The sequence below is a fragment of the Psittacula echo genome (genome assembly GCF_963264785.1).
Source record: "Psittacula echo genome assembly, chromosome: 10".
In the NCBI taxonomy this organism is placed as follows: Eukaryota; Metazoa; Chordata; class Aves; order Psittaciformes; family Psittacidae; genus Psittacula; species Psittacula echo.
In genome coordinates, this window is record NC_137741.1 from 462,716 (window position 1) to 477,995 (window position 15,280).

At 46.4% G+C, this 15,280-nt stretch overlaps 1 protein-coding gene across 3 annotated transcripts; it reads right to left on the reverse strand.

Annotated features, from left to right (window-relative positions):
• Positions 1-4,587: 4,587 nt before the first annotated feature.
• LOC308225562 (mitotic-spindle organizing protein 2B-like) lies at positions 4,588-14,592 on the reverse strand. 3 transcript variants are annotated; one of them, XM_080626548.1, is made up of 4 exons: positions 14,476-14,592; positions 14,249-14,394; positions 5,862-5,985; positions 4,648-4,761 (listed from the first exon to the last, which is right to left on the reverse strand). In XM_080626548.1, exons 1-4 carry the CDS (start codon positions 14,580-14,582, stop codon positions 4,752-4,754), a joined length of 387 nt encoding a protein of 128 aa, XP_080482674.1. In that variant the 5' UTR covers positions 14,583-14,592; the 3' UTR covers positions 4,648-4,751. The 3 variants fall into 3 exon arrangements, with proteins under 3 accessions (XP_080482673.1, XP_080482674.1, XP_080482672.1); XM_080626547.1 differs by lacking the exon at positions 5,862-5,985 and having other exon boundaries at positions 4,588-4,761; XM_080626546.1 differs by lacking the exons at positions 4,648-4,761; positions 5,862-5,985 and adding an exon at positions 13,870-14,175.
• Positions 14,593-15,280: the final 688 nt, after the last annotated feature.

Consider the following 15,280-nt stretch of genomic DNA (forward strand, 5'->3'; position numbering starts at 1 on the left):
AAGCCTTTTGGCTGGACAATTTGTTAGGTGAATGGGGACTGACAGGTTGGCTGGTTGCTCTAGTAAAAGGTGGACTAATGGTGTTTATTGTCATTTTAACGATTTTGATTTTGTTGCTGTGTATTTTTAATGTATCCAACGAATGATTATGAGTGCTACAAAGCATGTTTGGCTTGTATAAAAAGAAGAAGGGGGAGATGTGGATGACTTTCTGGCAAAGAACGGCCATGTACCCAGATCAGCAAGTGCCTACGTGGAGTTCGACATGAACCAAGGAACAACAAAAGCTGAAGGAATCACAGCAAGATAAGAAGGAACTGACAAATGCTACTATGCTTGCACTAAGTGGGCTCTTGACTGATGTTGATAGTGTTCGTCATGCCACCTTACAAATAGGGCAGCAATCGACTTTTTATTGTTGGCACAGGGGCATGGTTGTGCTGAATTTGAGGGGATGTGCTGCATGAATTTGTCAGATCATTTGGAATCAATTTATAAGAGTATACAACAATTCAAAGAGGGAGTTAAATGGCTAACGAAAGATGATAGATGGAGTAACCATATTATGTGTGTTAGTTTTATTTGTATTAGTAGCAAGTTATATGTTGCGGTGTGTGATATCTATGGTTAAGAAAAATGTAACATCTGTCTGGTTTGCTCAAAAACAAAAAGAGGGAATTGTGGAGTGGCTAAGGGACAGTGGACATTTTGTGACCAACCCAGATGTCAGCCTTAGGAGATGGTGGTTATGAAGAATACAGCTGAACAATGGACATGTGAGCAATCCCAGCTGTTTGGTCTTAGCCAAACTCTGAGTTAAGTTGCAAGGCCTGAACTCAAGTTACTCAGGCTGCAAGGCCTACCCTTTGGTTACTAAAGGACAGTTATGTGCAGTAGAATAAGGAACTTAGCATTTGCTCAAGGCTAACAAGATGGGGGAGCGGGATGGTGAAACTGCAAGTTATGTGAGAAAGGTAGCAAATGGATAATTTTAGCGAGCTTGTTACCTGCTTCAAAAATGTGTGGACTGCACTTCGGAGCCAATCACAATCTATATTGGTTACATCTAGCCAATAGCAGTTCAATTTCTGGAAGCAGATACTCTAGCTACTGTAGCTACTGTGCTACGACAGTGGTCTGTGGACCCCATTAGCCATTGAGACTACGATGGAGTGTGCGCAAGTCCTTTTTCAGGCTTTGTCTGAGCGAGCTACTGAAATTTGCCCAAATCACTGTTAATAGTCATTCGCACATCCCTGGACTCCTAACTGAAGGTAACAATAGTGCAGACCGTGTTGCACAAGGTCTGCCAGTTCCTGACAGTTGTGCTCCAGTTTTTATGCGCTATTTACATGTCACGGTTGATACCTGTAGCAGTGTCATCTTGGCTACGGCACAACGCAAGCGAGACGCCAAAGGCAGCCATTTTGCATTGGCGCGAGGTCATGGCTATTATGGGAGGCCCCAGCCAGATCACGACCGACAACGGCCCAGCATATTCAAGTCAACTGGTGGCTTTGGTTTTACAACAGTGGGGCATTGAGCATAAGACTGGTTGTCCTCATAACAGCACTGGCCAAGCTATCGTCGAACGCGTGCACCGGACTTTGAAAGCTCGCCTCAGGTGTCTTGAGGCGGGGGAGTCTGTACCCAGAGGAGCTCCTGCAGTCTGTGTGCGCCGACTTTTACTTTCTGCTCTAACTAGTTTAAATCAATTCTCGCGTGGATCAAGTGAACAATCCCCGATGAGCTCGCACTTTGCCCCACCTCTAGACAAACCCTCGTATCCACAGGTACGGGTGAAAGATCTGGAAAAGGGTAAGATAGGTCCGTTTGCCCTACGTGCTCACGGGCGAGGCTATGCCTGTGTGGAGGGTGAAACTGGGCTACGCTGGGTACCGGCAAAATGGTTATTACCGTATTTGTAGTTGTGTCTGTAAGTTTGTATTTGAGCTATATTTCACAGGTGGTGATTGACCCTCGGCTGTATCTGGGAGAGAGTGATGGGAAGAGGTGTGAAACGACATCCATGGCCCTTATGTGTCCAGATGACTTCATTCACGGATCCAGTCACGACGTGCCTTACAAACTTTGTAGCCGGCCATTGAATACGACATCACTCAGGCCGGAAACACCTGCGTCTAGGTCCCTTTAGGCTGATGCTCTGTGTTTATTAGTATTAGGATGTTTGTTTCCTTCTTGTTTGATTATGTAATACGCACTGTGTGTGAATACTTAGTGGCACAAACCTTTATTACTTAGTTAATTAGAGTTATAAGTTGTTATCTGGAATAGCTGTTAAAACCCTGAGTTTTCTAGTCTTGAGGCGGGGGAGATGGAGGGATTGGTGCATGGACGGGAGGTTGCCAGGAGGGACAGGAACCAGCTGACCCTGGGGAGGTGCTTAGGCAGCAGATATAAGGAATTCTAACTGCGCAATAAATCGTTGATGACCCGCATTCCGTGAATGCTCTATGTCTCAGCCCTAGTTCGGAGGGAACCAGTGCTTCCGTCCCTCACCACACGAGTAGCGAGAAACTACAGCTGGGCACAGTGGAGAACCCCTTAGATCAAGGTGTTCCAAAGCAACAACAGCTCCAGGGTGCCTCAACTGCTGCAGATATAAAAGCATTCACTGAGCACTTGCATTCAGCTAGGTAGTTGAGAAAGGAGACCAGGACAGCTTGCCAGGAAAACTGGACATCAGGAAAGACGCAGCAGGCAGCAGGAGGATGTGGTGGAAGCTTGGAGACAGAGGGGTAGCTACACTGTAGGAGGCGTCCCAAGCTGAAGAGGGATAAATAAAAGAAACACAGGTATGGAACTAGTTAGAGAGGAGGCAATGAACATTCAGGTAAAAACATGTTTGTTAGGTACTTATTCTTAAGAAGGTCAATATACTGCATTGAGGTTTCAGTCACATCTCAAGTCTGCTCACACCTGCTCTAGGGATAAAAGCATCGATGATTGTTCTCAGAAAAAAAGCCCGCCCTTCAGCTGCTCTTTTTCACCAGCAAATTCAACTTACAGCTTCCCAGTGGAGCTCTGGAGGTTGTTTTGGGGGGAGTAGATACATTCTCTTACAAGATCAAAGCAGGAGATACCCATACCCTTGAAAAATTCTGATCTCCGCAGATGGCAAGGCTGGGATGATGCAGGGGTGGCCTTGGCTGAGGGACCAATGGGGCTTTCTTTACAAAAGTTGCATCTCTGTAAAAATGTATTTTAAAAAGGACAAAATGGTGCCCAGAGGGAAGAAAAGAAATATGGAAGAAACAATCCTGCTAACACTAAGAGCAAAGCAGAAGGAGTGACAGGATATGCTGCCAGCAGATTTCCCTGAAGCCCACGGAAGTAACAGGGCAGGCTGTCCCCTGCAGCGTGTGGAGAGAACTACACTGTAGCAGATATCCAGAGGGGCCCCTGCTAGAGCAAGGAGGTATTCCTGGAAGGAAGGGCAGTTCACGGAGAACACACACAGGTGCAGGTCTCTCCTGACTGCCATGTGCTGTGAACACAACCATCTTCCTCAACAACAGCCTCAGGCCTAGTCAGAGAGGGGGAAAAAAAATCAGACTAATCTGCAAGAGGAATCTATAAAGTAGGATTATCTGAGCATCATTAATACTGTGCACGAAAACTTGTGCAAAAGAGTACTGTACTCTTCAGCATTTTTTCCTTTGGTCAGGAAGAAATTTTAGCACATGTTGAATCAGGTTAGTAAGATCTCCTTTCAGTTTAGGCAACACCATCTATCCCTCACAAAGAATGGAGGCACTTGCTCCTAATTAGCAAAATGGATGCCACTAGCAACTCCTGAGCTAATCGAGGCCATAGCAGACAACTCCATTGCCTGCGTACACTCTGGAACAGTGATCAGCCACACTAAAGCTCTAACAAATCCACTTAACCTGTTTTAGTTACTTACATGTACCTTACACTGAGTGATGAAACTATTCTCTCCCTTATTCAGCATAATCTCCTGATTTAACCCGGCCCATTAGGCAAAGGGTTTTGTAATACTTTGTAAGTTAATAATCCCATTAGCATCATTGGAATGTTGTGCAATTATGCTATGTGATAGGTCAAACTGGTTTTCGGATTAAGGAGCTAAACCCCAAGTAAGCATGCATACGAAAGAACAGGACAAACCAGCTTAAGCACAAGAACACACCACCACCAGAGTCAGGTTTCCAGTGCAAACTGCCATCACTGCAGGGCTCAGTGACACTAACATACGATCTACCTCAGCACTATTCACCTCGTAATGCAGCCAACCAGACTTTCTGCTACTACAACAGCGTGAACATATCAAAATGGATTTTAGAGAAAGAGGCAGCAAGAAGCACTGGCCTATAAAATGCGTCATGACTTCTCTGGAGCAACTTGAGCACTACTTCAGGCTCTTTGTCCCACGTGCCTTCAGTCAATACCTAGCAGTCTGCAATGACAAAAGAAGTTTTGGAAATAAGAAACAACAGCTCCCTTCCATACATTACAAACCACATTTGTCAGGTTAACACACACAAAACAAGCAGTTTTACCAAATGGTTTATATACATTGCCAAGCATCAAAATACATCAGTTTCATAGGCCTTATTTAGGTACTGTTGCCTCCTCCAGTGTTCTTTCCAGAAGCTCCTGTTTTCTGCAGCCGGCTTGCACTGGGTTGCCGAGGCATCCTCTGGGCAGATCCTTCCCGGCTACTTCTTTCTGCTAGAACCTGGGTCCCGCTGACAGCAGAACTGCTTTTATTTCTCCCTGAATAAACAAACACATACATTAATTTTCAAGTCCCAATCCTACATGTCACCCAGACCACATGCCTTCAGAAATCATGCACAAGGCAAAATCGTATTAGATGTCACAAATGTATCCAATATCAAGCACTTTGATTCAGCTCAAGAGGTATCAGGGTCACAAAACCAAAACAAGTTGCAGTAGAAGCATTCTTAATTTTCATCAGGTTTAATCTGCAAAATAACCAGGTACTTCATTTTTTAAAACCTTGCTTTCATTTGGTGTAGGAACACCAGCACTGCAAACAGCACTTCAGGAAGAACATGAAGAATATCTAACACCTCAGGACTGGGGTAAGTAAACTGATGTGTCAGTGTCCACCAGTTTCTGAGGCCTGTAGTCACATTACTGGATCAGAAACCCTCCTCTTCATGTTATGCTGTAACCTGATGCGCAAGTATGGATTCCCTATAATTTTCTGGGGTTTCCAGGAGCTCAGACTCCTACACAGGACTTAGAAATTTTCTTACTGTGTTCAGAAGATAAGAATTATCCTTTTGTAGGCACAAATGACTATCCCTAAAATACAACGTGACAGCAGAGAGAAGCAATGGCTAGAAAGGTAGAAGATGAGGGAGGCAAGGAGCATGTAGCTCACCCTGCTCAATTCAGCCATAGGAGAGAGGAACAGACTAAGGTGTGCTTCAAACAAATGATAGGAGGGGATAAATGAGGAAGACTGACTTTTCCTGGCACTGGACAGAACTACTTTAGATGAGAAGTAAGACTCTCATTAAGAAAGACAGTAAAAATAAAAGGAACATGAGGCAAAATGGTCACAGCTTTTAGTAAGGGTAGCAAGCTCCAAGAGGCATCATGAAAAATTATTAACAGCAAAAAGGAAACAAAGCACAAGAATACAGTGAGCTGCAGTTACTGTAGTTACATGCATGCAATTAAATGAAGAGTGACATTTTAGCAATCGTTATCAGAGCAACTTCCAGAATACCAACAGCTACTCCACACACTGAAGTCTCCACAGTCATGGTTTGGAAATCATTATCTTGGATCATTTGTGCTACAGACAGCACACAGGCTGGAGCTATGTCTGTTTTACTTACCAAACCATCCTGTCTCCTTGGAGCAGCTGTCTGAGAACAGGACCCACATCAACAACACAACACCTTGCAGCACCAGAAAGACAACCCAAGAACTTCCAAGTAAGAGTATGTGGCCACTTCATATCTGTAAAATTTGACAGACTAGGGTAGCAAAATACGTTCACTTACCCCAGCCAAGTCATGTGCTCTTAAAAAAGTCCCTTTTGTAAGCCACACTGTGATCTGCCAGCAGTTATTACCCCAAACCAGCCAACCAGACTTACAATCTTTCTTTGCAGCTCAAGCACTTTAAGCAGTTTCACTAATGCGAGTATTGCCCATGAACACAAACTGCACAAAGGCAATACATTATCTCATGGTATGCGAGAGGAAAAACTGGCAGGAAAAAAAGCATTATAGTTCACCACAATGCTTTTAGCAACCCAGGACATCTCCACAGGTGAATGTCCTCCCTTTTCTCACATGCATCTCCCCAGTAAGAGTACAGGTCCTCAGACTGTGTACAACTCTAACCACCTGCACACATAAAACAACTGCAACATTAAGGACTACTAGTAGTCAGGCCCTTGGTCTTCTATCTAGCTGAAACAACTTGGGGAGAAAGAATCACTTTACTGAGCAGAAGATGCACTCAGACAAAGCACATGCCATCCATCCTCTTAGCCTCAAAATCACAGTAAAACAAAACAGTTACTTCAATAGCATAAAAATCAACTCTGTTTTTGGAAGCATGACCCATGAACCCATGCATGAGGACAGGCATGGTTTGCACAATTCTACCAGTTAAAACACTATCAGAGATAACAGATCCAATTAACACAAGGCACAAAAGCAGCTGAACATCCACAAACTGTGCAATTCAAGTACTACATATGAACAAAAGGATTCCACTGATATCTTCCTTGATGACACAAGATGTCCTATGTGTCTGACTGTCACAGAACAACTGCAGCCCAAATAGCTACAGATGCAAGAGACAAGCCAAAAGAGAGCCTAATCATATACCTCCTTCCCCAAAGATGACTCCAGAAGAAGCAGCTACGCGTTTATCTCCTCCAGAGCCAGGCATAGCTTGAGAAGAATGGGACATGCATGCAAACAGCGGCAGAAGTGTGCCCGACCTAACTCTGAGTGCTGGCTCTCCTATTTAAAAACAGCAGCACCCACTGCGATCAGGCTGCACACTGAACACAATCATGCTCATCACTTCAACAAAACCAAGACAAAAAAGCTACAGTCACCTCTAGAAGACCACCACAAGATACTGGGGTAGGAGTCTGCAAGGTGGCACACGGCAAGAAGACAAAGCCTTAAATAGCAGATGGAAGAAGCAGCACCTTCTTGTGTCAAGCAAGAGGCAAATAAAGACCGATCAGATTTAGGAAAGGAATCCCAACCCCAAATATGCTTTCAGAAGTGGAAATCTAAAGCTTTTCTTTTTCAGTCTCCTCTACTCAACCTACTGTTTTCCCCAGGGGATCCTTTCCTGCCTCTAAACAGTAACAGGGACTATAGATGTTCCTCCCACTGGCAAATTAAATAAATAAAGTGCTGTTGGTACATTTATTTATAACACAGTCAGACATATCAGGGCTGCAGCCATCTCAAAATATCTCCTGTCATGCATATTGGCAGTGACTATGGGCTAGAACAACTGCAGGGGTACTTTTACATTCTCAAAAATCCTACTTCCTGTTTCTGTCTCAGATTAGGGCTTTTGCTGGGCATAGTAAACGAACTGGCCTTTCTAGACAAGCTTTAGGTGTAAATAAGAAACGCCTTGTAAGAGCAAAGTCCCTCCTTTTCGCAATCACTATGTGTTACCTAGAGGCTTAAAGAGACACCTTTGCCTGATCACCCAAACTGTGCATAATGATGTGACTCACTTGAAATATCATCACCTCCTGACCATGGAAAAACCTGGGATACAGCTAGGCTTCACTTCCCAAAGTGGTCCCAAGTATGTGACTGTGGTTCATTATACTCAATTTTTTGCCAGACTGCCAGGTTTGCCCTGCAGAGTCTTGCTCTCATCTCTACATAAATATCACAATTAGCCCTCTTTTGCAATACATACTGGGAGGTTCTCAGATCTTCAAAGCTGCTGCGATATCCTGAACAGCTAATATACTCCCTCCAGAGCCAAAACATCACCCCTGCTACAGCAGTCTCCCTAACAGAGTAAAGTAGCAGGTGAGAAATCCAGCTGAATTGTTTTGAAACAGGGGAAGAGGAAGAAAAAAAAAATCCCAAAAAAGAAAAAGATGGTTTTCAAATGCACTTTCCAAATAAGTTAACTACTTTCCAAATAACTAAGACCTTAAATATGCATTAAGCAGAGGGTCATTATTGAAGCACACGTTATTCTCTTGCAAACTCTCATCTGAAGAGAAGGATTTGGAGAAAGAAGAGAATACAAAGTAAGAGGAGACCTACACAGGCCCACAAATCACCTGCACAGAACTTAGACTCTTCTCCAGCAAGCCTGTTTCTTCCAAACAGGTTTGGTATTCAACAGTTTCACTAGGTATCAGTACAGAAGTCCCACATCCTATTCAAGATACTGATGAGACTCCTTAGGTGCTCAAATATCTGTTTCATACATCAGGTAAGAATCCTCTGAGCAAGATGACTGAAGGTGGTTTAATATACAAAACAATTCCCCTCTTCCAGAGCAGAGGTCTGTATTAGTCTTATCAATCTGACAGTCCTTTTCCAAGGCAACTCTCTGAAATAATACTTCATTCTCATCTACACGATGGATGGATTCTCCTTTTACTCTAGCATCTGTGTTACTTTGGGATGCCGCCAACTTAGCCACCTATGAAGCGTTTGGTTTACTGAAGATAAGGCTTTTGTTCACCTCTCCTGCTCTTTTGAGTGACGGGTCCCTTCAAGGATACTCAGCAGAGCCACAGGAGCTCCTCTCTCATTCACTGATCAAGATGACATGCACTAGCCATTCCCCTACAAATCCTCACATCTTCCTGGTTGCTCCTCATTTTACTACTTTTCACCACCACACTTAGGATAGTGTTATCTCCTGAGACAAAATGAGGCTGAGTACCAGAGGAATGCAAAGCAGAGGAATGCATGGCAAGCAAGCAGTACCCAAGAGTGATGGCAGACACTGCGAGCCCATGCAGCGACAGTCATCATCCCAGAAGTCTGACCACAGCTAAAGATGGACAACACAGAGAAAGCGCAAGAAATAAGCGGTAAGAAGAAGATGAACAGAGAAGACTACAAAAACAAGGATGGCAAAAGGAACACACAGAGGACAAAGTTGGCAACAAGCTGCATAGTGCAGAGGGACGTTTAGAAAATAACTGCACAACAGCACTTAGAAAAGACCTTGATCATACCTAAGTATCTGCACAGGAAGAAAGTCGTTACAAATCCAGGGGCACAGGAGGACATATGATTCTCAAAAGCATATTCTTACACAGACAAGAAAAACACACCCTGCAAACGCTTCCCCGAGCCCATGACTTCCCCAAGCTCAGCGGCTTTTCCAACAGGCACCTAAATGCAACACAGAGTTTCTCGGGGTAGGAAAGCATTCTGACCCCTGTTATGCAGAACAAGAGGCTGCAATGGTTCCTCGGAGCCTTAAAATCCATAGACCAGGTGACAGGCCCACAATGGAGACAGAACTTTGAAAAGCTAAACAACACTTTTAGCACAAGAAATAAGCTGGTGCAAAGCTTTGGGATGTAAATGTATGGAAGACACTTGGGCTAGGACAAAACCAATGCCACCATCCCAGTGGGTATGCACACTTCTTCCTCACACCTAAATGCCCAAACCTTCTCTTCAAAATCAGCTTTTTCCCTCCCAAACAACTGTTGAGGGACCATTTGGAATGCAGCTTGCATTATGTTGTATCTGTATGCCAGATGGATCCTCCAGTACACAACACAGTAATTTGGAGCCAGTTATCATGAATTCAGTTACCAGCAAACACAGCTCCACGCAGAACACCATGGTTACATTCCATGGGAAGATGCAAAACAAAGTAATTCATACTAGACTCTCTGTTGCTTTAGCTGTAAAAACAGCTGACATAACTACCAGGGGCACCCCCGAACACCAATAATGTTGTTCAGAAATGCTGTAAGTCTTTTTTTAGCTGCTTTAAAAAACCTCCCTGCACCACGATGGGCTGCGAAGCCAAAGCAAGTATCGCATCATTAGTAGTAAAATTTGACCACAGCAGTCTTGGCTAATCTTTAGTGAGACCTGGATTACTTCAGCCACTTGTCTGTCTTCAACAAAGGAGAAAGCATAAGATAAAGAGTAGATACACAGAGCTGAAGGACACTGTGCAAAGCAACTTGGCAAGCTTACACAGGACAACCACTGTTTGGTTTTTTTTATCAGCACAAGGAGTTCTGGCTTTATCAGCACATACAAGTCTCAGCTACGCAGAGGGTGCATCTCCCATTTCCAAATGCCCAGTCCTGCATGGCAGCAGCACCATCTCTCTCTTGAATGGAAGCAGCATCTTCCTACAAGAGATGGCAGGGCCAAAAGCAGACACAGCTTCCCTGCAGCAGCTCCTTAAACGGAAAGGAGGAGAGGCAAGGCAAGGCAAGCCAAACACTCTTGCAGAACAGATCCAGCCCAGAGGACACCCCCAGTAACCCTAGTAGCACTTACCCAACTCCTTAATGACTGACTTGGACTGTGCTCAAAACTAGAAAGCTGACTGAGGAGACATTACTCCTCCTCTTCAATTTAAGCCAGCTGGTTGTTTCTTCAGCTGGAGGAAAGAAAATTACTCTGATAAAGATATGCTGATTTTAATGGAATCTTGATTTCAGGAACACACTTTTCCCCAAAGGCTATGGTAAAACAAGATCCCATATTGAACTACATAGTTCAAATCCTAATTCAGCCAAAGGGGTCCAGTAAAACAGACAAGACTGGCACTGATGGCCCAGTTCTGCTAAAGCAGAATATAATATAAAATAATATATAATTGATCATTATATATCATGATTATATATCATATATATATCAAATAATTGATCATTACCAATTTCCACAAATCAAGAGATCTCTCTGGACACCCATTTGTGCTCATGACCTTCTGCCAGGAGTCCTACATATCCTCCTCAGACCCTCCAGGCATATTGCTCCAAGTGTCTACATGGCACTGCAAAGTCGGACATAAGCTAGTCAAAATTTGCACAAAGCTGCAATTAAAGCTGCAGAAGCTTGTTCATTTGCACCAGATGCCTATCTTGGGTCAGGCCAGGGACTAAGCTAACACAGCCCCTCCTCTGACTAAATCACAGCAAGCACAGACACCTGCCTTCCATCTGAGAGGCTACAGAAACAGTCTCACTAGGACAGCTGGATGAAACATGCCCTCTTCTCAATATTAAGGAGATCTTACCAGTACTTCTTATACTCACAGGAATGAAGATGCAGGACTAAGGTTGTGACAGGCTGCTGCTGAGCTTATGTTCTGCTCAAAGAATTTTCTGAGGGAGTTACCTTTCCAATGGTGATTTTATTCACAAAGGAATTAGCTGATGTCAGTGGGTGCTGGGTGACAGCAAAGTCACTTGGGCTGATAAAAACTAGAAAGAGAAGTTTTCATTCAAAGTGAGTTATGGCTCCAATACAGCACAAGCTTCCGCAAAACAAAAACACACCAACATAGTTGGCGAAGACTAAACCTTCTGATAAGGCATGCAAGTGCTGCCCATCTGAATTTGGTCAGGACTGAGGGTGATGAGAGGGAAGAGGCCAAAGTGCCCCTTTATCACCACATTACTGAGCACCAGCTTGCAAAGGGAGCAAATGCAAGCTCAGCATTTGATGTTTCACCACGTCTGCAGTGAAACTGTGGCTTGATGGGCACAATCCTCCTGCCTCAGTAAGCTGTGTATGATCCAGTGATCTCAGTGCATCAGCTAGCCCTGAAGCATATTTTAACATTGTGAAATAAAGCAGCAACAGGAGATGCTGAAGGCCAAACTAATAATGTGAATATTTACTATAAGCAACACAGCTAACATCATCTTTCTCTAAACTTCACTACACTTTGCCCTTGGAGTGCTTCTGCTAGTGCACTTGAGAATATCAGCGTGTCAATTTTGAAAGGAAACTATGGAGAGGAAAGTCTGGCTGGACATACTAGGACTGAAATCTGACTTGGGCATCATCTTGGACCAGTAGATGCTCAGCTAAATACGCAGAATGAGCACCCTGGATTGACACAGGCTTTTCCTCTTGAGGAATTTAATGCTCATTAATAAGCAAGTTGCCATTACACCATTTCAAACCTGAGCCAGCCTACTACCAGCTAAAACTAGCTCATGGCGGTAGCCCAGTGCTAGGAAAAAGGCTCGTTTTTACAAGAAGTACCACACAAACAGCATACATGAGAGAATAAAAGCTACACCGGATTAACAGACATACAGGAGCAAAAAACCTTACCAAAGTTGTTTCACAGTTTGAGTGGCACATCACACTTGAAGCATCAACAAAGGAAAAGAAGAAGAGAGCAAAATTTCACAGCATCTTTGATTCGAAATCGGTGCTTTTCTGACATTCCTCTCAACCCAAACAGCACGCTGCTGTACCTCCTTCTTTTTGCTGGTGAAAAACGACTCAGCCAGGTGCCTTCTTTCTTGACAAAGGCGAATGTTTCTGTGGGGTCCTGGACACTTTATCCACACACTCCAATTCCCATCTGGGCTTTAGCAAACTTTCTCAGAGTCTCTGTATAGCTCCATGATGTAAGTCTCACCCACTTACCACATGGGAATTCATACCTAGAGCAGGAGGCTCTGCTGTTGTAAGGGTGCCTCAGAGTGTGGCATAATAGTTCCTATCCTAAAACTGACTGCTTATAGTTGGTCTTTCTTACCTTTCACCTTCACTTTCTTCAGAACTTACCACCAAACATACAAGCACAGCTATGAGAATAAACAGCCCATACCATCAAGGCAGCTTCAGCAGAGAGACTAAGCAGTAGTACACTACAATGACTGGGAAACCTTACTTTCCCCCCACACTACCCCAGTTATCTTGCTGACAATGCTTTCCTTTTTTGCCCCATTCTCTGTCTTCCCAGCTGACAGTTCGTTTCTAAAGCTTTGCCTCAAAATTCATCATGGGGCAACAGAGACCCATCAGCTACAACAGTTTTCACCCTGAAACAGGGAGAGCAAGGAAGAACACGACATGACAATACAATTCGACTCGACCTCATCCATTTCTAGGCTCCTGCTGGGTGAGACATTACTGGTAGAGCAGCAAGCCTTCAGCATGAAATTTTGTTCTTGACAACCACAGACTACGATCACAAAACCTTTCTGTTTTGGCCACTGCCCCTTTCTACTGTTTTTGAATACAAGACAAACAAGAGCCTTTTTGCAGTGAATTTAAGCTTAGTGACGGGCTTATTTTAGTTACCTCTTTTCAAACCTTTTGGAAGTAATCCACAGAGGTTGTAAGCTACCAGCCAAAAGTCACTTCAGGAAGTTCAGCGGGGTCAGTAAAAGTTTTATTAGAACTGGTTTGAAATAAGATAAATATATATGGCTCAGCTTTAGGGCTACATCTGCGACTGTAATTGTCTTCCATGATTGCCTTAATCTCGATGGACATTCACAAGCAGTTGCTATTTCAGCCAACAATCCCCACAGAGCCACCCATTTCACGTTCCCACCAAAAGAAACCTCTGGAGAAGCTGCAGAAGCCACTGTGCTGTACAAGGATGGAGCAGAGGAAGCATCACCGCTCCTTTCATTTTCTGAGGATTCCTAATGGACCAGAAACTCCTCTTTTTTGATTTGGTGGGGTTTGATTTTTTTTTTTCTGGTTTTGCATTAGATACAAACAAAGCAGCATTGTATAACACTGTGCACTAAAGGTTTTTTTTTGTTGCTGCTAAAGTCATGGAGGCCTAGGCAGGAAGCTACAAAACGAAGCACAAGTAACGGCAGCAACCTCTCCCCGGCCACACCGTACAGCTCCTCCACACCCGGCCCCCTGTGCTGCTACAAAAAATAAAAACTCAGACCAAAGGGTGCGCGCAAAGTCCCCGCCGGGCCCGGCCCCGCGGTTCACATCGAACGGGGACCCCGGGGGCCGGACGAGCCTCCCCGCGGGCCCGGCCGCCTGGCCCGCGGACCCCTCCCCGCGGCGGGACGGGCGGCGCGGGCGGCGGGAGGCGAGGGGAGGCCGACGGGCAGTGAACAGGCGGTGGGGGGGCCACGGGAGAGGGGCGGGCGGGCCCCGAGCCGCGACGGCCGCAGAGCAGAGGGGGAGGCCCGGCCGTCCTCTGGGGGCTCTGCGCAAGGAGACATGGGGTCAGGGCCCGCCGTCGTCCCACAACCCGCCGCCAGGCCCTCCCCGCTGCCTACCTCGCGTGTCGGCGGGGAGCGGCGCGGGCGCGGAGGGAGGGCAGCCCTCGGGTCCCGGCGGCAACCGCTGTCCAGCGCACATGGACTTCAGCACCTGAAAGACGGCGAGCGGCGCCACGTTCATGCGCAGCAGGTCCAGCAGCACCCTAAGGCGACAGCGGCCAGCGGAGCAAAGGTCAGCAGAGACAGCGGCCACCGAGAGCACCGGCGGCCGCCCCTCCGCTCACCGGAACACCTCCGGGTCCAGCCCGCTACCCGCCGCCTGCGCTAGCTCGAACAACTCCGCCTCCTCCGCGCTCAGCAGCTGCTTCCGCCGCAACCGCGCCTCCGCCATAGCCGTGACCGCCGCCATACCCCCCCACTGCCTCCAACGCGGCAGCGCCTCACGCCGGCCCCGCCCCTCACGGACTCACCGCGAGCGTCCCCCAGCTGCGAGACCCGAGCCCGGCGCGGCCCGGCCCGGCGACTCCCGCCAGCGCCCGGCAGGTGGCAGCCGCGCTCCGGCCGCAGCCGGGGGTGCTTGGCGGCGTCCGGGGCTCCTTCATCCTCCCGCTCCCTCCAGGGCTCCTTTGCTCCCCCCAACCCCTGCAGCTGCCGGCTCCTCAGGCCAGTAGCACACCGCTCATGGTGATTTCACAGAAGCAGAATCCCAGCCTGGTTTGGGTTGAAGGGACCTCAAAGCTCATCCAGTTCCAACCCCTGCCACGGGCAGGGACCCCTTCCACTGGAGCAGCTTGCTCCAAGCCCCTGTGTCCAACCTGGCCTTGAACACTGCCAGGGATGGGGCAGCCACAGCTTCTCTGGGCACCCTGTGCCAGCGCCTCAGCACCCTCACAGGGAAGAACTTCTGCCTAAGAGCTCATCTCAGTCTCCCCTCTGGCAGGTTAAAGCCATTCCCCTTGGCCTGTCCCTACAGGCCCTTGGCCCAAGCCCCTCTCCAGGTTTCCTGCAGCCCCTTTAGGCACTGGAGCTGCTCTAAGGTCTCCCCTTCAGGAGCCTTCTCTTCTCCAGGCTGACCCAGCCCAGCTCTCT

Excerpts from the sequence above, each read along its gene's own strand:
- LOC308225562 (XM_080626546.1), bottom strand. The coding sequence starts at position 14,582 with ATGGCGGAGGCGCGGTTGCGGCGGAAGCAGCTGCTGAGCGCGGAGGAG. Across the intron at positions 14,395-14,475 it reads CTGGACCCGGAGGTGTTCCG|GGTGCTGCTGGACCTGCTGC; the intron begins GTGAGCGGAGGG and ends CTGTCGCCTTAG. Across the intron at positions 14,176-14,248 it reads GCTCCCCGCCGACACGCGAG|AGCCCCCAGAGGACGGCCGG; the intron begins GTAGGCAGCGGG and ends CTCCTTGCGCAG.